Source organism: Haliotis cracherodii, unplaced genomic scaffold (genome assembly GCF_022045235.1).
Source record: "Haliotis cracherodii isolate W230 unplaced genomic scaffold, xgHalCrac1.p SCAF_3, whole genome shotgun sequence".
Classification (NCBI taxonomy): domain Eukaryota; kingdom Metazoa; phylum Mollusca; class Gastropoda; order Lepetellida; family Haliotidae; genus Haliotis; species Haliotis cracherodii.
Genome location: NW_027266286.1, coordinates 45,122,405 through 45,147,560, shown reverse-complemented (window position 1 = coordinate 45,147,560; position 25,156 = coordinate 45,122,405). Strand labels below are relative to the sequence as shown.

The following is a 25,156-nucleotide window of genomic DNA, read 5'->3' as shown; positions in this document are numbered from 1 at the left end:
TGGTATTGCTGATGACATCACAAAGTTTGACTTTCACAATCACAACCATGCAGGGTGTAAAGAATAAGTGGTTTCACTATGCTCACAGTGATTTTTATGTATGCCGCTCAATTTTAGACAGGGACATTCCTGTATTTCTTTTTAATGCTGAGTAGTACATGTGAGTATGGTTTTATAGTGTTTTTTTTATTAAGTCTGCTTTAATCCCAGATACCGTATTTGACGTAAAAGCGCCCCGCTCTAATAAGCGCCCACTGCGAGATTTGCTAATATATTGGCTTGTGAACAATCCAAATTAGCACCCCTTCCGACCCCTTTTCACATATAATACGCACCGCTTCCTTCTCCTAATAGTGTATAATACGCACTCTAGTGATATATGCACCCTTTATTATTGACAATTAAATTCTGGCTATATCTATAAATATATTTCATTTCAGGCTGTCAGCATAAACCACGAAATTTATCTTTCAATTGATCTTCTTTTTTTTCACCAAACTAATATTCTAATAAGAGCCCCCATGTCTAATTTTGAGAGCGCCATGGGTGCTTATTACGTCGTATACGGTATACACTGAGTCGAGTTTGTTCTATGTCATGTCTGGTGGTAGTTACTAGGTAGTACAATCTTGTCTGCATCATCTATTTTCAGATACGGAGACAGGTACGATGACCACTATGGTTCAAAGCGAGATGACTTCGGCAGCTGGGGCAATCCTAACAAAGGCGGCAGTTGGGACATCGACAGGTTCGATAGCAAGTCCAGCAGTTCCGACAAGTTCTCTTCCAAGGATGAAGACAGGTGGATGTTTAGATATTAGTCAAGTCTTGTGGCTGAAAGTGTCTGCATAATTGTCTCGTGTCTCCATGTGTTTCACAAAACAACAATGAAATATGGTCAAAAATAGACACCATTTTATCAAATTTGTACATAAGTATGTTTTCATCTTTTATTAAAAAATTAACATTGAAAAAGAAGTCTTTACTCTAAGATGTTTTATTCGGAGAGCACCGAGAATTGTGTAGACATATGCTAGGTTGATTGTGTGATAGGAAGTAGATGGTCACATTACAATTATGACATTCCATTTCGGCTATTGCAAGGATATAATTTCACTATGCAAAGTGTGTCTTCATCAGCCAAAAATGGTTGTGTGGCCAATTCTCAGTGTGATCAAAACGAAGATCTGTCTCTGTCATTCGTGAGATCAAACCTCAGTTCAAAATTCCTTTTATGATCACAAAGGGTATCTTGTTTCCATTGTAGACTGATCTGGGTTCCTCAGAATCTCTGTTTAGTATGGCTGATTGAAATAGGCATGGCTAGAATGGAGGAATAACGTAAACAAATAGGCTTAATATCCAGCTTAATTGAAATAATTTGAATTTGTAAAATATTTTAAAAGATCCAGGTCATTGTTCATTAAATTGGTTTGGTTGTTGATGCTTTCTGGAGATATTTTGAAATAGTTTGAATGTAGTAAACATGTGATTTGATTAATTGGTTACGTATGCTACTCAAAATTTGCCAAGGACCACACCTTTGACTAAAGATGACTCTTCAGGTCCTTAGCAAATGTTGAGTAGTAATGTTCTGACTATGGTTGCCAACAGTAGGTGCCTGAGATATCAATACCAAAACAAACAGGATTACGGGTCGTATGGGTATCTTTAGGTGCTGAGTTGCATCCCTTAGGTGTGGCAGAATCCTATGATGAGTTTGAATCCTAAATTCAACTGATTATCATTCTTGGTTTGTCAGCATCATACCAATACTCACAGGTTTTACCAAGTGGTAATGATGTAAGACCTGCATCACTTCAGGCTTTCTTCCAACAAGACGTGCTCTGACTGAAATTCTGTTCAAAGCCGAAAAACAATATAATTCAACATTGTATTATCTAGGTAAGACTTCCTGATAAATCACATTTGTGAGTATGGAGGGACATGGTTGTCAGTAATAATATTAAGCTGAGTTTACAAATTCATTTGGTCAAGTCTTTATATATACTATTTACCTGTCAAATTGACCAATTCGAGTTATGTCCATTTTAGTCCTACCTATTTAAGTGACCGTACATGTAGTCAGGTCAACAGGGTTGCATAGCTGAGATCATTTTCATTGCACACTCGGCCCTCTACAGTTTTTCAGCATAAGAACGAATCCCATATACCGTCATGTCCATCTGTCCATCAGTGTATATAGGCCTGTGTATCTTGGACGAGTGTAGTCGTGTGTTCTTGGTGTGTACTTCTCTGTGTATTTATTTTTACAGGCACATGTTCAACTCCACCTGATACTAAGTGCAATGAATGTCAGTGATCTCCTCCAGTTCCATAATTTGTACATTTAGGGGTAGGGAATTCGGTAGACCAACTGCTTGATCGGGTGTTTATTTGACTTATATGAAAGGATTATGAAAGAATACATTGTGAGTTTAAATCATGTTCACCTAAGAGACAGGGAGGAGTAAGTTGGTTGGAGTTAAATGTTGATGTTGCAAGATGATGACTGAGGGCTCCATTGTGCTAACATCTTTAAAGCAGGGGTTTTAGCTATCTTTTTACCCTATGTAATTTATAGACTCATGAAAAATTGTAAAGATATTTTACTCAAGTTTTGTGTACCATGTTTCCGGGTATTGGCCCCCAATGAAATTAGGACGATCTCCCAACTTGACCTTGAAACCACTACCAAGCTGATATGCCTTAGAGAAAAGTTGACCCCACAGCATAAACAGTGTAGCAGGGTACAGCCGATATGAGTCTCAATTCTTGTGATGTATCTAGTATCCTGTAATAAGTGGTAAGAATGTCTGTTTGGAACAGTCTGACTATACAGCATCTTGTGGGATGATACGTTTTGGCAGGTCCAAACCATTCAGGTGTCATCCAAAGCTAGCAAGTAGTTGCATTGCAACAAGTCAGCGTTGTTTCAATGTGTAAAAAGTTGACTTCTTTAGCCCCTGTGAAGGCAGACGGTAATAACCATTTGTACATCACCTTTCAATGTAGAGGAGCCTCTGCTCTGTCTGTCAGCACCAGGGACAGTCAAGTGCAGGTTTAGAGATATTGTGTGAGAATTTGATTTACTTTCTGCTCTGTCCCAGAGATAATAGAGTATTTTAGAGTTCTGGAGTTTTCAGGTGATATCTTATCCTTATGGAGAGTATGCACAGTTTTACTCCATTTGGCTAGTCCTTGGCTCCACTCGACAAAGTGATCTTGGTGTTAGATGATCGTAACTCCGATACTTTAACATTGACTTCATAGTGCTGAGGTTGCTTTGTGGAATGGGGCCCTTAACAATGGAGAAGTGTTTATTGTGAACACTTGGATATTTCAAAGTCATTATTCCAGTGTTGGCTTTACCCTGTTCATCTTTACAATAACAGATAGTATCAGTTGTGATAAATGCGTCAGTCGTCATCTTTACGTGTTATACATGTGGTACGAGAAATGTGCTGGTGGGCACTGCCATAGATCAGTGTAGCAGAATCAATGATTTCTTAGCAATGCTCACTTGAAGTTCAAAACATTTTATGACATTGGCAGAGGATTATGTCACAAAGTAATCCTAGAACTCCCTTTATCGCAAGTCTACTCTGGCATAGACTTACGACAACTGCACTTCCTGGATTGTTTGAGACAAAGCCTCTGTCAGTAGAATGGTTTTAGATATATTATTACTTCTACTTTGAAAGGATTCTTATTATTCTTAATGTGATATGTCTGTAGTTGATGTTATAATAAAGTTTGTGCTAAGGGGAGAAATATGCATGTATTTCTTTGTAATGTACCATGACATACCCGTAGGCTTGTAAATGCAGTGCAGGTTGTGATGGAAACCTGTATCTTTAGTTGTACAGCTTCATCATATTGATGCCCCTACTTTGTTGCTCGACAAGGCTGTTCTAGAGGCAGAGTGATTGTCCATACTCAACATGTTAGGTTTTGTACTTCTTTCATTCCAAATTAATTTCACGTTTAGTTGAAATGCTTTTGAACTCAAGTGCCAATAAGACCACCTTTTTGTATGTCTTTTATAAGCAGTTTTTACCAGTAAAGATATTTTGTTTATATTTTATCATGAAATAAAGTCTTCTCGAAACAAGAACTTCTAAGGCCTCTTAGTTGTTTTTTCCCTGTTAGCACCAAGATGTTTTCTAGATCAGCCTTGTTATGCTTACCAAAAAGCAGTGACTCTAGCAATGTCAGTGTTTGGCTGGGGAAGTGACCTGTGGTGTTTCTATAGGTCAAGGGGGATTGGTGGGACCGAACCTCAACCTCATTGTCCCCAACAATGAAGTTGTCCACGTGTATTCAAAGCTCACAAAGTCATGGTTTCCAAACTGATTCGGAACATTGTAAAAATGCATCAGAACGATCTTGTTATGTCAAAACGTTTAATTGATCTTTAAGGTGACCTTAGAATTCATTTTTATGCACACAGGTGTAAACTGACAAACTCGAACAAGAACAGAATGTATATTGTGGGAATAGAGAATAAGGAACCGTTGATGCTATAGTTTTTGTGTAGAATATGTCAAAATGTTCGGTAAATGTTAATGAAAACCTACATGGTACCCATAGTTTGTGTAATGTAAGACCCAGAAATTGGGAAAAGAAATACTAATTCATGAAATTTCCAAATTGTGACAAGCTAGATTTGAGTTGTTCAATACAGAGATCGGTGATATTGATTACTTTATGAAACCATGACTAATGTAGTTGAGGTTACTGTCCTGATGTGAACAGATATTGCATGGTAGCGAGCTCCATCCCACAATGTAATCTGGTGTGACGAATATCACAAATAACCGACATGCTAAGAGAGTAAAAGATAATTCAGTTTGTCAGTCACAGAAATAATGTCCAAGGGCCACTGTTTTCTACATGAAACTGACATTCTCCTCCATAAGGCTAGCTGTGTCCACTGCCCCAGGGGAACCCATGCATGGTTGTTTAACATCTTACAAGCCTTATTTCTGTCGTGGTTGTTACAAAGACAATGTCATGTATTTGGTTGGTATCAGGTTTCAAATGTCATATATATTATGTCATGTACATCACAATCTCATTAAAATCAGATATTTCACTCCAATACTATACCTCTTTGCATGGAGATCTGATGCCTCTTCAGAAGAGTCCTGATAGACCTTGAGCGCCCAATTTATAATAAAGGATGAATGAGATCTTGTGCCAATCGGATGTCTGCTTTCTGAAGTCATGAAGCTTCTGTTTTTTCCACCTTTAGTTAGTAATTTCAATTTTAACTGAAGGAAATTGAACACAATTACTTTGATGGTACTCTTTTGGGTGTAGATGCCGTGGTGCTGAAAAAGGACAATTTTATGAATTAGCCTTTATCATTTACATTCCGAACAGGCCAATTAACTTTGTTTTTTAGATACAGAAATCAGATATGCTGGTCTGAAAGCTTAGCTCATACATTGTACCTATAATTTAGAGGCCTTGACACAAATTGGCTGAAAAGTAATTTGAGCGGACCTCTGACATGTCATATGGAGGTGTGAGATCTTTACACAGGGGGTTATCATATCCGAGTAAAAGATCTGATTGTGATGAATTGTGAACATGGTGAATGAATATCAGGTGGTGAGAGAAGACAGTAAAATATCACACAACACAAATCATTGAACAGATCTGTTTACAATACTTATGATAGTCATTAGAAGTAAAGAAATAACATGCGTAAATGCTTTGTTGTGAACATGATTATGGCTACACCTGTTTTGCATGCCAACTGATTTCTTTACAAGCTATCATGATAACGAAGATGACGAGGAGAATGGGTAAATATCACACAGTTGGTGTGCTTCACTATGGTGCTTCATCATATATTTTACACTTGTATTTCTTTTATCTAATCATGGTGGTCGCTGGGTTCCCTTACTTGCATAGCTTCTAGAAATCAGCAGTTACTGAAGGGTTTGTTGTACTGACCTTACTCAAAACTGAAATATACCCTGACCAAAATTGAAAACACGCCAGTTTGGGAACGTTTGTTTGGCACGAAGGGCATATCCATTCCACAGTGCATGAAACTATATAGGAAGTCTGTAATAGAACCTTTTTCCAGCAATGTGGAATAGACTCGTCCTGGCTCTAGTTCCATACATTGCAGCGCTAAGTTACGTTTGTGTATCAAGTTAGGGTACATCAACATATAGAAGGGTTCCTGGCGTACATATGTCTGTAGTTCATTGTACAACAACCCCTTCAGTGTTACTTAGGGTTAGACACAGCCACTGGTCCTCAGGTCACAGACTAGTGATAATCTGGAAGGACTAGAAATCTACAGAAATAACTAGCCTGAAATGAGCTGTGGACTAGTTTGATAAAGCTGTTGGTGTCTACCCCTGTTATTACTAGTCTTTTGTTTTGCTGAAAAGTCATTCCTCATCGTTTTGTTGATGTAGTTAGTATAAAGTGCTCTGGAATTCAGACAATTTCACATCCGTCCATTATAGAAAGAAAGATTTGACTTACATAATTTTGAAATGCACATGTATGTCTTAAAGATATTCAGAAGTGGATACAGATTTGCACAAAATATATGTTTCTGGTTCTGATACAAGATCCTTTGTAACAAGTGAGAAGGTTTATATGTTGGTGCAGCAAAGGATTAAGAAATAGGGATAGGATGGTGGGGTGTGTAGTTCTGGAATAGCTTTAGACTTGATGCTTAGTGTCAAGTTTGACTGGTAGTTCCAAACGTTTTTGGCACAGGCTGCAGGATGGATAAAGGTGCTGGTGCCTGCACTAAGATATATCCTGTGTAAATGGAATTGTCATCAATACTGATGTACATGCGTGTTCAAATACCACAATTTCCCCTTTCCCGGTCTGATTTTCAAGTTGCCCTGCTAAATCAGAGTAAAGAAGAAAACTTTAATTTGACAGCAAATCTGTATTAACTGAAGTGATAGCTAATGGAAGATGTGCAGAATAGAAAAATGACAAGTCAGGTACTTCATCTGTGACAAACACACAATCCATCTTCTGAGTTTCAAAGTTGATTTTCAAACTTGCCCAAGGGCAACTTAATTATATTTCCTCACTTGCCCGGCATTTCATTTCCACGGATCGGCCAAGTCTGTATACTAACTGAACATGCCTGCTGTAACACCATCTCACATAATCCTACCACATCTCTTGTAAGTGATTTCACAGAGTCACCACGTAACTATTTCATTTACATACACTTGAAGTATAGTCACAGCAGAATCACTACAACATGCTCCATCACAACCCTTGTGTATTTCTATGACATTTATGTTTGATTCATTTTATCCTGCTTTTTGCATGGTTATCCAAAACTGTTTTATTGCACGAGGGGTGTCAGCTTTATGTGGGAGGAAAGCCGCAAGTGATGCAGGTCTCAGACATTTACCACTTTTGTGAAACCTACAAGCTGACAAAATTAGAAAATATGATATGGTCTAACCAGGATATGAACCAACAATCTTAGGTTTCTGGGGCGGTCGGGTAGCCTAGTGGTCAAAGCGTTCGCTTGTCACGCTGAAGACCCAGGTTCGATTCCCAACATGGGTACAATGTGTGAAGCCCATTTCTGGTGTCCCCCGCCGTGGTATTGCTGGAATATTGCTAAAAGCGGCGTAAAACCAAACTCACTCACTCATAGGTTTCTGGCAAGCCCAAGGGATGCAACTCTGCTCCGCAAATTACGGCACCTTTGACGACTGGGCTACCTGTACCTATGATCTGTTGACTGTGAGTGGACAACCAACATAAGTTCTCTGGTTTGTCAGCAACCTGTGTTCATTGGTTTGTGATAACATCCTACGTCATGTACATTACGTTTGGTTCTCCCAGATTAAGCTGACATGTCGGATATAGCTGCATTACTGTTCGAAGCGACATTAAAACACACTCACTCACTCTCACATTCACTGGAATGGAAGGAAAGCTAGAAATGTCGGCATGAATCGGAATTTATTTGGACCTGCTCAAAGACTGATATTTTGGCAGGAGATGTCAGTAAAAATGCTTAAGTGATCTGAGCATTGAACTGATGCCTCTCATCTTGACAGTGGTAACATATTCTTAATGCCACTGTTGTATTATTACTTCCGTGAACATGGGCTCAGTGTGTGAAGCCCATTTCTGGTGTCCCCTGCGGTGATATTGCTGGAATATTGCTAAAAGCGCTGTAACATCATACTCACTCACTTCCGTGAACACAATGATATGATTAGCTGTTCTGATGGCTGCGTATAATGAATAAGTGATCATATGGCATCATTCTGCTCAATAATATTAGAATACAATTCACAACAGCGAGTTCAGAACACATGGTCTACCTGTTAGCTTTGCTGCAGATGACTCCTTGCAAGCTCGGATGCCCGAGCTATTAAGATTGAAACCAGAGGTCTCCGATTGGAAGTGGGGATGATTTCAATACACCACAGAGAAATAAGAATGAAGTTGAGATTTTAGGTGGGAGTTTAACATGTCAGATCACATTTACCTGCTCAGTTCACAAAGTGCATTACTTCCATAATAAAAGGCCTCTGATCCTGTTGGATGTGAAAATGGCCAAAACAGACCTCTGTGGAATCCATCCAGATCTGACTAGTGAGGATTTGTTGTTTACAGTGTGTAACCTGGCTGTTTCTGTGTCATGCTCACATGGAGTTGATCGTTGCTCATGCTGTCAACCATTTGTTTGGCCCAAGGTCGCTCTTTAACCAAAGGTTCAAATGAAGTAGTGGCACTGTATGTAAAGTAATCTGGCAGTCCATCCATTCTGTATTTAACATTTGACTCTCCGATGAACCGTCTGACGTGATGAGCCTGAAACTTTTAAAGGATGTAATTGGACAAGTTGTTGGAATTAACGCTGAAATAACCCAATTTATTAATGAGATGAATTCGTTAAGAGCTATTCCATTTCAACATGCAACACATCCTTGCCCATGTCTAACACAATTCCATTCGTCACCTCGGGACTCCAGGTTCAATACATCTCAATGACAAGAAGGGAGTGTCTGGAGTCCCCACAAAGTGATATTGCTGGAATATGCTCATAAACTCACTCACTCACTCACTCACTCACTCACTCACTCACTCACTCACTCACTCACTCACTCACTCACTCACTCACTCACTCACTCACTTGTTTTAGCAGTCAATACAGGTAAAATAGGTTTCAGTTATATTTTTGCAACTGAACATCGTGATTTACATTTACCAAACTCCTTGGTCAGTATTTTCTACAAGGGTGAATGGTCCAGGGTCTAAGGCTGTGTATAGTTTAACATGTGTGTCAGTGTCAGATATACTTCGTATACTTCGTATACTGCACCACATCGGATGACGGTGAGATCAATATTTGAATCCTGTAATTTTAGACTTGAGATTTTGACATGAAGCAAGCACACATCAGCCAGTGTGGAGTGGCTCCCAGACAGAGGCTCAACAGTGAGGATGACTGTTAGGATTATGTTTCAGACCTCAGAGGAGCAGCAAGAAGACATACAGTGAAACATCCTCATCCTCATCCTCGTCCTCGGCAGATGCCCAGAAAAGATTTGGTAATTCCAAGGCCATATCCTCCGACCAGTATTTCGGCAATAAAGATATGGATGTGAGTTCCCAATATGTTTCTTCTCAGAACTCGAATTTGTTGTCCTTAAGCAGCAGTGTGAATTTATGCTATGGACATTTGCCTATTGTCCTTCCATCATTTATGGTTAAACCTTCAAAACTACTGGTCATCTTCGAAATAACTGAATTGTCTTATATCAGAATATGTTCTGTAGGTTCTGTGTGAGATCTATACATTCAAAGAAATGGTTTGATTTCGAAACTTAAAATGTTCATTAATTTAAAATCAGATAAGCATCTCTCAAATGGCTCATCAAGTGTCCAGCTTATACTCAAAGAGCTAATGCATTGATTTGAGGTGGTTTTATACAAACTACTTCAGCTCATTCTAAGTGAGGTACATTCATGCAAATAAGATGATCTTTTGTACCTGTTTTCTGGGATCGTTTTGCTTTACATAAGTAAGTGAAGCCTTCTTTATGTCTCAATAATTAAAATAAGAGACCAATGTAAAATTCTACCCAAAAAGACTACCGTATTCGACGTAATAAGCGCCCCGCTCTAATAAGCGCCCACGGCAACATTTGCTCAGATATCGGCTATTGAACAATCCCAATCAGAACCCATTCCGAGTGATCAATGTACACAAGACTTATTTATTCGCGTATAATATGCACTCGTGTGTTTTATGCACCCTTAATTATGGTCATTAAATTCTGGAAAAATATATCTGTCGTACATAAACACTTCAGGCTGTCGGCATAAACCACAAAATTTATCTTTCAACTCTGTTTTTTCCCCCAAAATAACATTCTTATAAGAGCCCCCTATTTCTTATTTTGAGAGCACCCTCGGCGCTTATTACGTCGAATACGGTATTCCAGTTTAACAAGAGAATAATTTTTCAGTTCGAAGTGCGCCAGAATCTGAGCCGCCTTGATGGGAAGACTGGTATATCTAGTGATGATGTGTTCGGGAGGTCGGACACGGGGTCCTCCCGAGGGGGATCCAGCTCGCAGTACTACGCCTCCCCGGACCTCCAGGACATCCGAGATGGAGTGAAGCAAGGAGTCACCAAAGTTGCCGGCAAAATATCCAATCTAGCAAATGGCGTTTTAAGTTCATTGCAGGTGGGTGATCAATGATTTCAGTCTAATTTGCCATGACAACATTTGTGTATGGTATACATAAGTTTGCACATTTGACAATAAGAGTCAAAAGAATGCAATTACCGTATTCGACGTAATAAGCACCCACGGCTATATTTGCTAATATATTGGCTAGTGAACAATTCCAGTTAGCACCCCTTCCGATTGATCAATGTACACAAGACTTATTTATTCGTGTATAATACGTACTCATGTGTTATATGCACCCTGAATTATGGGCAATTAAATTCAGGAAAAATATATTTGTCATGTATAATACGCACAGACATTTCTTTTGTATCATTCCAGGCTGTCGGCATAAACCACAATATTAACGATCTTTCAACTCTTTTTTTTTTTTTCACCAAAATTATTTTCTAATTTTGAGAGCTCCCTGGGCGCTTATTATGTCGAATACGGTATACTACACAAAAGAAGTTAAGGACCACCCGTTTCGTTCATATTAATATAGTTAATGTATCATGGCATGACATTGACTATGGTAATATGAGAGAATTGGTGTCCTTAACTTCTTTCGAGTGGTATATTTGTCTCTTAATACAACACATTGAGATGCCATGCAAGAGACTTGTTGTATTTCATTTTGGTGGTGTTACAGTGTACTCAACACGAAGTAATGTTTGTTATACACATGCACTATTGGTTTGTACAGTGAAGGCTTGCCACAGAATAGTTTATTTATGCTCAGTGAACACTGAGTGAACAGTTGATTGAAGTGATGACATATATCTGGAATAATATTTACTTTGGTTTGGGATATTGTCATGGATTTATCGAGACCTGCTCAGAGGCAGATATTTGGCCCCAAGTCTGCAGCAAATATCAGTAAAAATTCCCTAATTGGAATTACATATTTCCAAATTCCTGTTATATAGAAATAACTGATGTTACTGCTTTGTAGGAGGTACTACTCTCTCACTGACAGATTAGAGCAAATTAAAGATTTTTATTTCCAAAATTGCTTGCCAAGGGTGCTTGGTTCGGAATCCTAGATAAATCCTTGATTTTGCTGCGATGTGCAATTTTTCTGAAAAAGGTGTGTAGAGGTGTGTGTATGATTAAGATTTTGACAGGATTTAGTTCAGTGTTAGTCATTTTCTTGCTGACTGAACCGTCAGTATCTCAAATACTACAGTTTGGTGTTGTGTTTAAGTTATTGTGTGATATTGATGTGTGTTGATATATCTTAATTTCCATTAGATGTGCTGTTTGTTCATTTTCAATTTCACCCTTTGCAGCGAAAATAACACATCACTAATATTAAGTGGTGAAGGTAATAGTATTATGTGGTTGATATTTTCATCTTTTTGGTTTTTGTGTAAGTTTTGAATAATTCTCATCAATCATGTGTTAATAAAACCTGTTTCTGTTTTCTTACCTTACTTTTTGGACTTAAAGCCATTTTTTTTACAGCTAAATAACTCATCATCTCATATTTGAGTGTTGTCCTTTGCAGTTGACAACAGTTGCAATAACTGTATTTGTTCATACTGTGGGTTGCGGTCGGGTAGCCTAGTGGTTAAAGCGTTCGCTCGTCACACCGAAGACCCAGGTTCGATTCCTGACATGGGTACAATGTGTGAAGCCCATTTCTGGTGTCCCCCGCTGTGATATTGCTGGAATATTGCTAAAAGCGGCGCAAAAACTCACTCACTCACTCATACTGTGGATTACACTGATGGCTGTTTCTAAACAGATGTTCATCTAGGAACAAATCACATCTTTTGGATAAATTAGTGGATTTTAATTGAAATTTAGTTGGTTTTAAAAGAGCTTTTTTTCAAAGCTGAAGGTTATATTAAGATTAACACTGTTTATGGTGTTATTTGAAACTTACACATGCTTTGTAACCAGTGGGAATTTATTTAACAATGGTGTTGTTGATGTTTATGTAACATGGTGAAAAGCTGGACATGTCTGTGTTTGTCTCGACCCGTGTCTAGTCAGAACAGCTGTGGTTCAGTTTGGTGAATGTGACATCATGTCTGATGTTGCCAATGTCAGATTTTTCAGAGGATATCTGGACTTGAGAATCATTAGCAGATTCTAAGGCCTGGTATTCTTCTTCATGCATGGTGGCTCTGGTTCCTTGTTTGTGGAGTATTCATGAAGATGGTTTAGTACTGTCTCTACCACAATGATGGGAGACCTGTGCTTGAGGATGTAGACCAAGCAGCCAGCCTCGGCTGTACACTTTGACTTGTAGCCCTTGGCTGTGCCAGGATCCGCTGATCATGAAGTGTATGATATCATGTGTGAAAGTGTATGATATATGTGAAAGTGTATGATATGATGTATGAAAGTGTATGATATGATGTGTGAAAGTGTATATGTGTGTATTATGTGGTTGATATTTTTATCATTTTGGTTTGTGTGTAAGTTTTGAATAATTCTCACCAATCATGTGTTAATAAAACCTGTTCATTTTTCTTACCCTTCTTTTTGGACTTAAAGCCATTTTTTTTACAGCTAAATAACTCATCATCTCATATTTGAGTGTTGTCCTTTGCAGTTGACAACAGTTGCAATACTGTATTTGTTCATACTGTGGGGGGCGGTCGGGTAGCCTAGTGGTTAAAGCGTTCGCTCGTCACGCCGAAGACCCAGGTTCGATTCCCAACATGGGTACAATGTGGGAAGCCCATTTCTGGTGTTCCCCGCCGTAATATTGCTGGAATATTGCTAAAAGCGGCGCAAAACCGAACTCACTCACTCATACTGTGGATTACACTGATGGCTGTTTCTAAACAGATGTTCATCTAGGAACAAATCACATCTTTTGGATAAATTAGTGGATTTTAATTGAAATTTAGTTGGTTTTAAAAGAGCTTTTTTTCAAAGCTTAAGGTTATATTAAGATTAACACTGTTTATGGTGTTATTTGAAACTTACACATGCTTTGTAACCAGTGGGAATTTATTTAACAATGGTGTTGTTGATGTTTATGTAACTTGGTGAAAAGCTGGACATGTCTGTGTTTGTCTCGACCCGTGTCTAGTCAGAACAGCTGTGGTTCAGTTTGGTGAATGTGACATCGTGTCTGATGTTGCCAATGTCAGATTTTTCAGAGGATATCTGGACTTGAGAATCATTAGCAGATTCTAAGGCCTGGTATTCTTCTTCATGCATGGTGGCTCTGGTTCCTTGTTTGTGGAGTATTCACGAAGATGGTTTAGTACTGTCCCTACCACAAAGCTGGGAGACCTGTGCTTGAGGATGTAGACCAAGCAGCCAGCCTCGGCTGTACACTTTGACTTGTAGCCCTTGGCTGTGCAAGGATCCGCTGGTCATGAAGTGTATGATAGGATGTGTGAAAGTGTATGATATGTGTGAAAGTGTATGATATGATGTGTGAAAGTGTATGATATGATATGTGAAAGTGTATGATATATATATATATATATATATATATGAAAGTGTATGATATGATGTGTGAAAGTGTATATGTGTGAAAGTGTATGATATGATGTGTGAAAGTGTATGATATGATATGTAAAAGTGTATATGTGAAAGATGTGTGAAAATGTATGATATGATATGTGAAAGTGTATATGTGTGAAAGTGTATGATATGATATGTGAAAGTGTATGATATGATATGTGAAAGTGTATATGTGTGAAAGTGTATGATAGGATGTGTGAAAATGTGTGAAAGTGTATGATGCGATGTGAAAATTTGTGAAAGTGTATATGTGTGAAAGTGTATGATATGATATGTGAAAGTGTATGATATGATATGTGAAAGTGTATATGTGTGAAAGTGTATGATAGGATGTGTGAAAATGTGTGAAAGTGTATGATGCGATGTGAAAGATGTGTGAAAATGTATGATATGATATGTGAAAGTGTATATGTGTGAAAGTGTATGATATGATATGTGAAAGTGTATGATATGATATGTGAAAGTGTATATGTGTGAAAGTGTGTGATAGGATGTGTGAAAATGTGTGATAGGATGTGTGAAAATGTATGATATCATGTGTTAAGGTGTATGTTATGATACGTGAAAGTGTATTAATGGATGTGTGAAAGTGTAGATACGATGTGTGAAAGTGTATGATACGATGTGTGAAAGTGTATGTTACGATGTGTGGAAGTGTGTGATATGACGTGTGGTAGGTGTGTGATGCTCAATCTTCTATTCTCATGCGCTATTGATACTTCTTGCTTTGAGTAAGTCAATTTAAAATTTGGGTGAGTCCAAGTCTTCATCATACACATTTTTGGACAACTAAATTTTATATGATAACAACTGCTACTGAGATCCTATCCATTTCTCTTCCGCATTACATTCCAGTATATCATTATTCCCAAAGTCCTTAATCACAGCATGACTTCTCATAAACAACACGTCACAGACACACAAACAGGGAGGATAAGCAACTTGTCTGCCTGGAAATTCTTGTGTAAATAGATGTACTTCAGGAGTCGTACAGGAGCGGTTTCACATGCTTACACAAGGAACTGCCTGAGATCATTTCCAAATGGGCCCATGGTATAACTCTTGCATGTCATGGTAATACGTGATGAGAAACAGAGAACATGGCCAGGCATGATGCACTCAGGTATACATATTAATTATTGGGGGCCAGGGGTGGCCCATTCGTCCAAGGTGCTGCATTTTGCTGTGCAGAGTTGCGTTCCTTGGGCACATCAGGATTCTGTGAAATCAAATCCTGGTTTTCCCTGATGTTTCTAGGTTTGTCAGAACCATGCCCATGTTCATGGTTACACCAAAGTGGTATATGTCTGAGACCTGCACTTTCAGCTTTCCTCCCCCATTAAGCTCACACTCCACGGTATAACAGGAATACAGTTCAGTGTAGCGTTAAAACCCAACTCGGTCACTCATTAATTATTGATTCCACATTATACATCGTCATACCATGGCATATATTCATAGACACATTGCTTAGTATTCACAAATAGAATGATGAAGTAAGAACCTAACGGTTCATTTTTCATTTTGATGTACCTAATTGTACATGATTATTCCTTTCTTCCATTCTTTTACACAATATAGTGAATGTTTCAATGAATGTGCTTATCTTTAGCTGATGATAGTCAATAGCTGAAAAATTGCTGATGTGACGTAACATTTTAACTTACTCACACTTAGGCTGATAGTAAATCTAAGCGTTTTCCACTTAACTTCAGTAAAATAAATGTTTCTTTACTCATCTTTAGCCAGATTCCCCCCGAGTGTGATCCTGGTGGTGTCAAAGTGGTAAATGTCTCTGCACTGTGTTTCTCTGGGCTTTGCTCCCACGGCTGTAGACAACTGAAATACTGTCAAACCTTAACACCTTAACGCACATGCTTCCTCTCAGTGTGGCACAGGTGGCCAAGCAGTCTAATGGGCCACAGTTTATGGTGCCAAGTTACCTTCTTAAGCTAACAAGCAGGGGGTAGCCTAGTGGTTAAAGCGTTCGCTCATTACTCAGAAGAAAGGTGACTATGCTTGTCGTAAAAGGCGACTAACGGGATCGGGTGGTCAGGCTCGCTGACTTGGTTGATGCATATCATCGATCCTAATTGCGTGGATCGATGCTCATGATATCAATCACTGGATTGTCTGGTCCAGGCTCGATTATTTACAGACCGCCGTCATATAGCTGGAATATTGCTGAGTGCGGCGTTAAACAAACCAACCAACCAACCATTACACAGAAGCCCAGGGTTCGATTCCCCTCATGCGTACAATGTGTGAAGCCATTTCTGGTGCCCCGAACCATGATATTGCTGGAATATTGCTACAAGCAGCATGAAACCTTACCCACTCACTCACTCACTCCTTAGCTAAACCAGGTTCGAAGGATCAAGGGTTCAAGTCCCTTTTCACACTCTGATTATGATTCTTGGTATGCTCATAGGTTATATCTGTGTCAGATTGGCCTACCTCTTGCACCATCAAGCTGGCACTCTGGGAAATAAACATTATGCCCAATCTGTTGGAAAAGTAGGGTATCACTGGCTTGTGTGTCAAAGATGCATGCCTCTCTCATCAGCAATAATTTGATGTGCATAGTAGCTTCCCTCTGATCATGTGTTCTAATCTTGCATTGGCTGTGTTTATGATTCTTGGTCAGTCGTCACCAGGCCTTTGGTCTTTACGACCCATGAAGATCCCGGTTAGAATAGGTCTTCAGCAACCTCGATTGTCGTAAGAGGCGACTAACGGGATCGAGTGGTCGGGATCGAGTGGTCAGACTGATTGACTTGGTTCATGCATGTCAGCGTATTCCAAATGAATAGATTGATGCTCATGATGGCAATCACAGGATTGTCTGGTCCTGACTTGATTATTTGCAGACTGCCATCATATATCTGGAATATTGCTGATTGCAGTATTAAAAAACATACCAACAAACAAAACTATGGTCTTTTGTTTAACAAAAATGCTAAAGTAATAAGATCAGGCATCTCAACATTCCCTTTCTCTCTCCTCACACACACCCCCCCCCTCTCCCCCCCCCCCCCCCCCCCCCACCCCCCCCCACACACACACCACCACCACCTACCCACACACCCCACACACCCACCACCCCTACACCCAACACCCCTACAACCACCACCCCTACACCCACTACTTTCACATTCCCTCAAGCTGACACACAGTAATATAACAGAAATTATTCAAAGTGGCTGTACACCCAACTGACTAACTGTACACGTACAACATAGAGCCTATTCACTGCTGTGATATTGCTGGTAAAAGTGCCATTGCACTCACTCTTCATAACCATTTAAAGAGGTGTGCTTACTAAAGGAAACTAATATGATGGTAATAATAATATACATACATCCTCATACAATGTAATCAATCTGTTTGCTTGTCAGTCATCTGTGCATGCATGTGGGACTACAACAGCTTTGCTTTCAGCCTTCACTGTTTGTCTTTGTGCGAAAAAAAGATAATTGCAGTTTAACTTGTGGAACATTTGATGCAAAGAGCATTTTATGAATGTGGAAAATAACAGATTTTTAAGAAAATGAATTTGTAACATGTGTAACATTCTTTCTGAAATATCTCTTTTTTCAGTGTCATTGTTTTAACATGCAATTCTATATTAATCAAATCCATGAAATATATGAAAGTACTTTGTTGTGCTAAACAAATGTTTAAAGTACTTGGCACAAATGCGCATAATATTCACCATTTTAACAGGAAGCAAGTGTGCACATATCTACGCCAATAATAAAATCATTTGTCAGTAACTTAGGGTAGCTCTTAGCAGAGCTCCAGATAACTTTTTGAGCAATTGAGTTTTTACTCTACGGTTTCTGTTTTAATTGGGTTCTTACATTTTATTTTTCATTGGGTATCCAATATTTTTTCACTCATCTATTCATCACCCATTGGGTTTTCCAAAAATTAGTGAACATTTTAAAATTTGAAAAAAATATATGAAATAATGTTTAAAATGTAGATAACTATAATAAATAGGCTTGACCCAGAGAGTAAATTAGCTCATAATTGCGTTTCGGAAATAAGCTCCTTTGTATGCATGCTGAAAAAGCTTCATTGGGAATTTACACGAGCTGTTTTTATACATGTGAGTTTTTTATTTTTCAAGTTAATTGAAAGAAAGTGGGTTTTGAATATTTTGGGGGGTATTTGTGTTAGGGAATAGTTAAGAGAGTTGAAGCATCATGCGGGTAGATGGTTCCAAACCACTTGTTATTACCCTGTATTCTGGCATAGCGGTGGTGCTTTTGTGTGAACAGCAGCCTAAATCCTTCTCAATCTCTCATTCAGCACTCTGTGGGGAAAGATGGTAGGGTAGCTTAGTGGTTAAGCATTCTCTCATCGTGTGCCAAAGTCTAGGTTTGATTCCACATGTGGGGTATTTGGGCACCGTGTGTGATGCCCATTTGTAGCCTCCCTTGCTGTGATATTGCTGTGATATTGCTGTGATATCGCTGGAATATTGCTTTGATATCGCTGGAATATTGCTGTGATATCGCTGGAATATTGCTAAAACCAGCAGAAGTCTTAACACGCACACACTGTTCAGCGATAGAAACCAAAATTTATACTCCACTAGTCCTTATAATGTTAACATATAGCTAAACCCTTAAAATGGCAAATTTCGACTTGTCCTTGTGATACCTCACTATTGGGCCATTTGGCAAGGACTATAGGACTAGTGCCAATTTCTAACGCTGCTGTTCACATTATGAGACAGGAGGGCGGTGGGGTAGCCTTGTGGTTAAAGCGTTCATTCGTCACATTAAGGGCTAGGGGATGATTCCCCACATGGGTACAATGTGTGAAGCTCATTGCTGATGCACCCCACCATGATATTACTAGTATATTGAAAAACGGCGTAAAAACATTCTCACTCACTCACTCTGAGACAGGGGATCCCTGCAACGAATCCCATTGTAAGAGCTCACGAAAATCAGGATCGTGAGGTTACAATATGTAACCTGGTTTATTGTGAGAGTACAGTGTTGTAACCAGGGTCTGTGATGGCTAATACAAGGTCCAACACAGGCCACAGGTGTGAGTCTTTATTGCCATCGTAGATAATAACACCCAGTAATGTACAAAATACTCATGCTATCAACCATTGGTTTGCTTGGTCCGGACTTGATCATTTACAGATTGCCATGATATGCCTGGAATATTGCTGACTGTAAAAGAACATTTCCATTGTGACTTCGAGATTAGTGCAAATGTTAGATTTGTGTACATAATATATAATTAAATAGCTTCTAGCCTGTTATTCTTATGTTTTGTTTTTTGTTGCAGGATCGCTATGGGAGTTAACCGATGTTGAAGCTAAGCCAGGAATGTGTTTCATGCCTGCCAGGGACAACAGTAGCACTGACAGACATTGGTGACACGGCATTCACCTGACAGCACTCTCACCCAGTGCAGGAAGGTGGAGGCAGGGTTCTCTCCCTTAGATCAGACTGGTCACATGACACTCTTCCCTTTCACCAATCTGAAATGCCAGTCACGTTTAAGTTTATGCTCAGTTAATAAAAGCTCATGAAAAGGGTAAAATCTGCTTAAAGTTATAATGAAAGACTAGTAAAGTGAAAGGGTAAAATCTGTTTAAGATAGAGATATGAAAGCCTGGGCGTGTCAAGGCTTGGAATATAGGGCAAATTTGAATGTTTTACTTCAAGGAGAGTATCAGTGAGGACTGCATTCACTACTATTTCACTGGTTAAAAATTCCTACATGTTACCCCTTGTTGAAGTGAACCAAGAATAGCATTGCTTAACTTCACATGTCTAGCGGTGTGCACCACAGAGCTTTTAATGTCTTGCAAGCCAGAGGCTAGTAAACAATTAACAGAAGTTCTATTTTAATCATTTTTTATTTATCCTGTTAATATCACTGGACATTTTTACCAAATATACATACAGCGATAATTTCATGCATTTTAACACAAAACTACCATTTGAAGCATATGTTGATTAATAAGCACATATTCAAAGTAGGGAACAAGTTCTGGTGGAAAAGCAGCTTCTTTCTTACAATTGTGTTGTTCAGTCATAAGAATGTGTCCACTATTTATCACGTCATCTTCAAACTGCCATGGCGGCACGGGTGGCCCAGTCGTCTAAGGCGCCACGATCCGCTGTGCAGAGTTGCGTCCCTTGGGCACACCAGAAATCTATGATTGTGGGTTCGATTCCTGATTCGCCCCAATTATGTTTCTAGGTTTGTCAACACCATACCCGTGCTAATGGGTTTCACCGAAGTGGTAAACGTCTGAGACCTGCATCACTTCTGGCTTTCCTCCCACATTAAGCTGTGATAGTAACTGGAATACTGTAAAAAAAACCGGAGTAAAACCCAACTTAAAACATGTTATCAGTGAAAGTGTTAGTGTAATATCTGAAGGGCTGGTTGTATCTTCCTGGCTGTAATGACTAGTACCGGTACATAACACAGCAGCTGTTTTGCACTCTATAGTACCTCATCAGTCGACCAATTTCTACAGGAGAGAACCCACTGTTAAAACCTGCGAGTCAGCACTTCTCATATAGAGGAATTCTGTGACCAGGATTGGTGGATCTAGACAGACATTTCACCCACAATCTTGTGAAGTTCATTGTCATCGCTTGATGTGGCCAAGTTGTTGAAATCGTGTTGTGTTGTTTATGCGTGTAAATATTGGGGTAGGAATACAATATTTGAATTCATTTCAAATGTGGAGAGAATGGGTCTATATTGGCATGTTGTTCACTGTTATTTACATGCTTTTCAAGTATTGTTGTACATAGTCTAACATTGTCTGTTTCACAAATGTTGCTGTTTGAATTGTATTTTATCAACCCAAGAAGTAAAATATATTTTCTGTTCAGCAGAGTTATGTCACTGCCTGGGCATTCCTGCGTCTTGCCAGTTTATTTTGAGCGTTCTTTGGTGTTTCACATTAACATAACAAGTAATTTGTATTAGGTTGTTTAAGAATTTAAATGTTTCTCAGGCGCTTTTTTCTCTTAAGTTAGGAGGTAGGACTTTTAATTATTTTTATTTTTTAGAAAGGGAAGTGATGAGGGAGGAACAAGACTTATGTTTTTCCATCAAGAGGACCAACAAACACAACTGGGTACTCAATTAACTGTGCTTGTTACCACAATGTCTGTTGTCATTCATGGATAACAGTCTGCTTCATATGAAATTAGAATAAGTTTTATTGGCAATAAAAATGACCTGCGTAGGATTTAAATGATGCGCAGAAGCCTGAGAAACGTTTCCTTTTTCTTTTTGCCTTATGATTATCTTTAAGGGGATTACGTGGTGGAGCTTAGTGAGATTAGAATACAATTTGAATATGTACTACTCAAAAGGAGTTAAGGAACACTTGATTCTGTCACAGTACAATAGTTAATCTATCATGGCTACTACAGTAATATGAAAGAATCCGGTGTTCTGTAAGCTCTTTTGAGCAGTATAGAATTTATATAGACGAAATTTTCATCTCATTCCTTGTTTGAATGTGAGGAGGGGAATTGATATTTGCAAAGCTAATTGGTCGTGAGTGTTTGTGTGATGGTGTGAGGGTCATTATTAAGGACATGTTTTCCATACAAGAGTAGGAAAGTGTAAGTCAAATGACTACAAGTGATGAATTCCATGTTAAATTGTCCTGCATATATATAGCTTGACTCTCAGGGTGTGGGTAATGCGGACTATGGAATGACAATGGTATTTTTGAAAAATCATCATGTTTGGGAGCTTTTGGGGCATATGAGAGTTGCTTCCCATTGTCATGCCAGGATTTGCTGATCGAGTCCCTTTGTCATGCCAGATCGCGAACAGATCCCTGGCCTGTCGGCCTCATACTCATAGGTCATCAAAGTGGTCGATGTCTTAAACCTGCATCACTTCGGTATCCCCTTTCTTTAAGCTGACATGCCGTGATATATGAAGTACTGTTCAAAGTGGAATTACACCCAACTCCCTCAGCATGAGAGATGATTGAGGTCATGATGAAAATTTGAAATTGTAAAAAATAATTCTTTTGATGCAGAGATGTAGCTTTGGCAGTTCTTTCAAAACAGTAAACATGTATTTTCTGAATATATTCCCCAGACAGTAAATCTGATAGGTTCATGTATTAGCTTGCATCTGCCATTTTTGGAAACGATTCATGATTTTAACATTCTGAGTTAGAAAATTCCAAGTTTTCAACCCACTAACACGATTACGTCTAGTTTATAATTGAATTTAGATTTGCATCTATGTTGCTGGAGCAATGAAATATTCAGAATATATCTTTTGGTGTCTTTGTTTTGAGATAATTACTTCCTCTTTCCTTTGTTTCACAGTGTGGGGCGGCTGGGTAGCCTAGTGGTTAAAGCGTTCACTCGTCACGCCAAGGACCCGGGTTCGATTCCCGACATGGGTACAATGTGTGAAGCCCATTTCTGGTGTCCCCCGCTGTGATATTGCTGGAATATTTCTAAAAGCGGCGTAAAATCATACTCACTCATTCATTTCACAGTGTAATAGCTCCACTTCATGTTTTAGAGGGTTTTCTTAGGCATGAGAGGGAAGAAAATAAATGTGTATGTTCACGTTGTGAGTAGAAGAATGGGAGAATTCAGTTTGCATCCTATTGGTCAACTATTGAAACAGCAAGTGTTATGAGGAAAGGATGTTCATTGAGAAAGCCTCATTGTCAAATGTCATCTTCCTGAGGCAAGGGAGTTAACTGATTTTAAAAATCCAGTTTCCATCCATGCCTAACTAGGCTTGAATTATGGAGTTATGATTTGACTGGAGTAACAAGTCTATGCATAGTCCAATCAAAATCCTGTAACGAAATCAACATCCAGTTGACATAGGAGGGACATAACTTGTAATAGGTGGTGCTACAATCAAACCTCAAAATTCCAGCCTAGTTCGCTGAGGGTGGTAACTGGACTTTTAAAGTCAGCTAATTCCCTTGCCTCAGGAAGATGGTCAAATGTATAGTAATGCTCACAAACGTATAGTTCCAGATTAGCCCTGAGAAGTACACTCATTTTCAGTCACCTGCTTCCTCGGTATATAATCTTGTAAATATATAAATATTCATTGTTGAACATTTTTGGGATGTAGTTTGCGCTAGCTAATGGTATTCATGGATATTACATAGCATCCTTGATGTGGATTTTCTTTTAATATGCTTCAAAGCTTTAGGTAAATATAATTTTGTCCTTTGTCTCATTTGAAATCAGAAGTTTAATTCTGTCAACTAAGATAATCAGATTTGTGTTGTTGATAGTAAAGTGGTCATTTGTTCAGGGATACACGTTTCCATGCAAACCATTGTCATGGAGAAAGCAACAGTGAGCAGCGCTGATGGAACAGAGTCCTAATTGAACAGAATTTTAGCAAACCTGTGATGAACTTACATGACAACTATCTAGGGAAATGGGTGTTGATTGATGGGATCATCCCAACGACAATCGATTATTCAATTCTTTGTTCATTTTTTTAAGCCGTCCATAAAAGATATTGTAGGTTGTACCCTTGGTGATTAGCTACGGATTTCTCCTTTAAAAATATAAACATTGTCTTTTCTTCCTTATGCGTCACTCGATATGCAAATTCGAAATGAAAAATTGGAAATGTGTTAAGTGAATTTTTATGTTGATAAGTTGTTGTTTTTTAAGATAAGTTTATTTTGCATACATCTTGTTCTTTTCATGTTAAAATATTGCCAAAAGTAGAAGCGTGACATAATGTTGTTTGCACTTGGTGAAAAGAGAATTCAGGTAGAACATATAACACTGAAATACACAGTCTCATTTGTTTATTTTGCAATATGTTTTTCATCAATTTTGATTTTGTTCATGTGTCAGTCTGCATTTATCCATTTGACAAGCGCTATAAATGTTATTGTTCGAATTTATTTACTAGTCAAATAAACTGTGATGTTATTTTGTGTCTGGTTTAGACAGCTGAGAATGTGCAAATGAAGTATCTCTGTATACTGTCAGGTAGCGATATTTGAAATACGAGACACCATTTTCAGATCCCAGCTATGAGGGGAAACACCAGTAACATTCAGTGCAAACGGTTTTAAACATTGCTTCATGTGAATATTTCATTTCATGTTTTGTCCTACTAAGAGCTCTTCTGTAAGTTTTAGGAAAGACGTGTGAGGGATTGTTTCTATTTATTAAACTTTTACACTGGTCAACACATGAAAGAAAACCTACTTCCCACTTAATGGACACTACCAGCCTAGTAGTCCTTACAACAATAATGGCCTTGTGGTCAGTCACTGGTCAAGACTTGGGTACAATGTGTGATGGATTACTCTGATTATGTTTTGTTTCTTGTGTAGAGCTGTAGTTATCTGATCTGCCTTGTGTCAATGCCATCCACCTCGGGGCTCCAACTGTACATATATATATATATCATGCATCCTCCTCGATGGGAACTCGCGGAAATATACATATAAAAAAAATATAAATAAAAAATCATTTACTTCAGTCCGTTTTTGTCCTTTTTGTGGTTGCTTTCCAGACTAACAAATCATCCAAAGATGAAAGTGACAAAAACCTTCAATTAATTTTGGTCTTCATGAAAACAAAACAAGCACCATGAGTGTCTAATACATAGTATTTTATTTTCATTTGTTACATAGACAGATGTACAATTATCTCAACAAAACAATATTGAACACTGAGTAACAGATGACCTAGACACTGAGACAGATAGTGATGGTGGTTGACGGGGAGACAACCCCTCGCTTCTCGTGTGTGCCACACAGGACATCTAGTATACTACTCAACTCTTAACAGGGATTCTTCATACTCGTCTTCAACTTGGATGACAACAAACTTATGAAAATGTTCATGTTTAAACTTGAAATGAAACTGAAAATGATTTCGTTCTATGTCAGTATTAAACTCCAAGCCAGCAATCAG

General features: G+C 38.6%; 1 protein-coding gene across 6 annotated transcripts in view; it reads left to right on the top strand.

Moving 5' to 3' along the window:
* Window positions 1-24,706, top strand: part of LOC139473707 (ADP-ribosylation factor GTPase-activating protein 2-like) — a 47,230-nt gene extending 22,524 nt beyond the window's left edge. For 2 of the 6 annotated variants that reach the window (XM_071256427.1, XM_071256423.1), the window contains 6 exons: window positions 653-802; window positions 5,784-5,816; window positions 9,499-9,634; window positions 10,503-10,724; window positions 15,950-15,989; window positions 19,521-24,706. In XM_071256427.1, coding sequence (XP_071112528.1) covers window positions 653-802; window positions 5,784-5,816; window positions 9,499-9,634; window positions 10,503-10,724; window positions 15,950-15,970 — 562 coding nt within the window. In that variant the 3' untranslated portion in view covers window positions 15,971-15,989; window positions 19,521-24,706. Of the gene's footprint in view, window positions 1-652; window positions 803-5,783; window positions 5,817-9,498; window positions 9,635-10,502; window positions 10,725-12,001; window positions 12,037-15,949; window positions 15,990-19,520 lie in introns of all 6 variants that reach the window. The other 4 variants (XR_011653964.1, XM_071256425.1, XM_071256426.1 and 1 more) reach the window with 4 other exon arrangements.
* The last annotated feature ends 450 nt before the right edge of the window (window positions 24,707-25,156 follow it).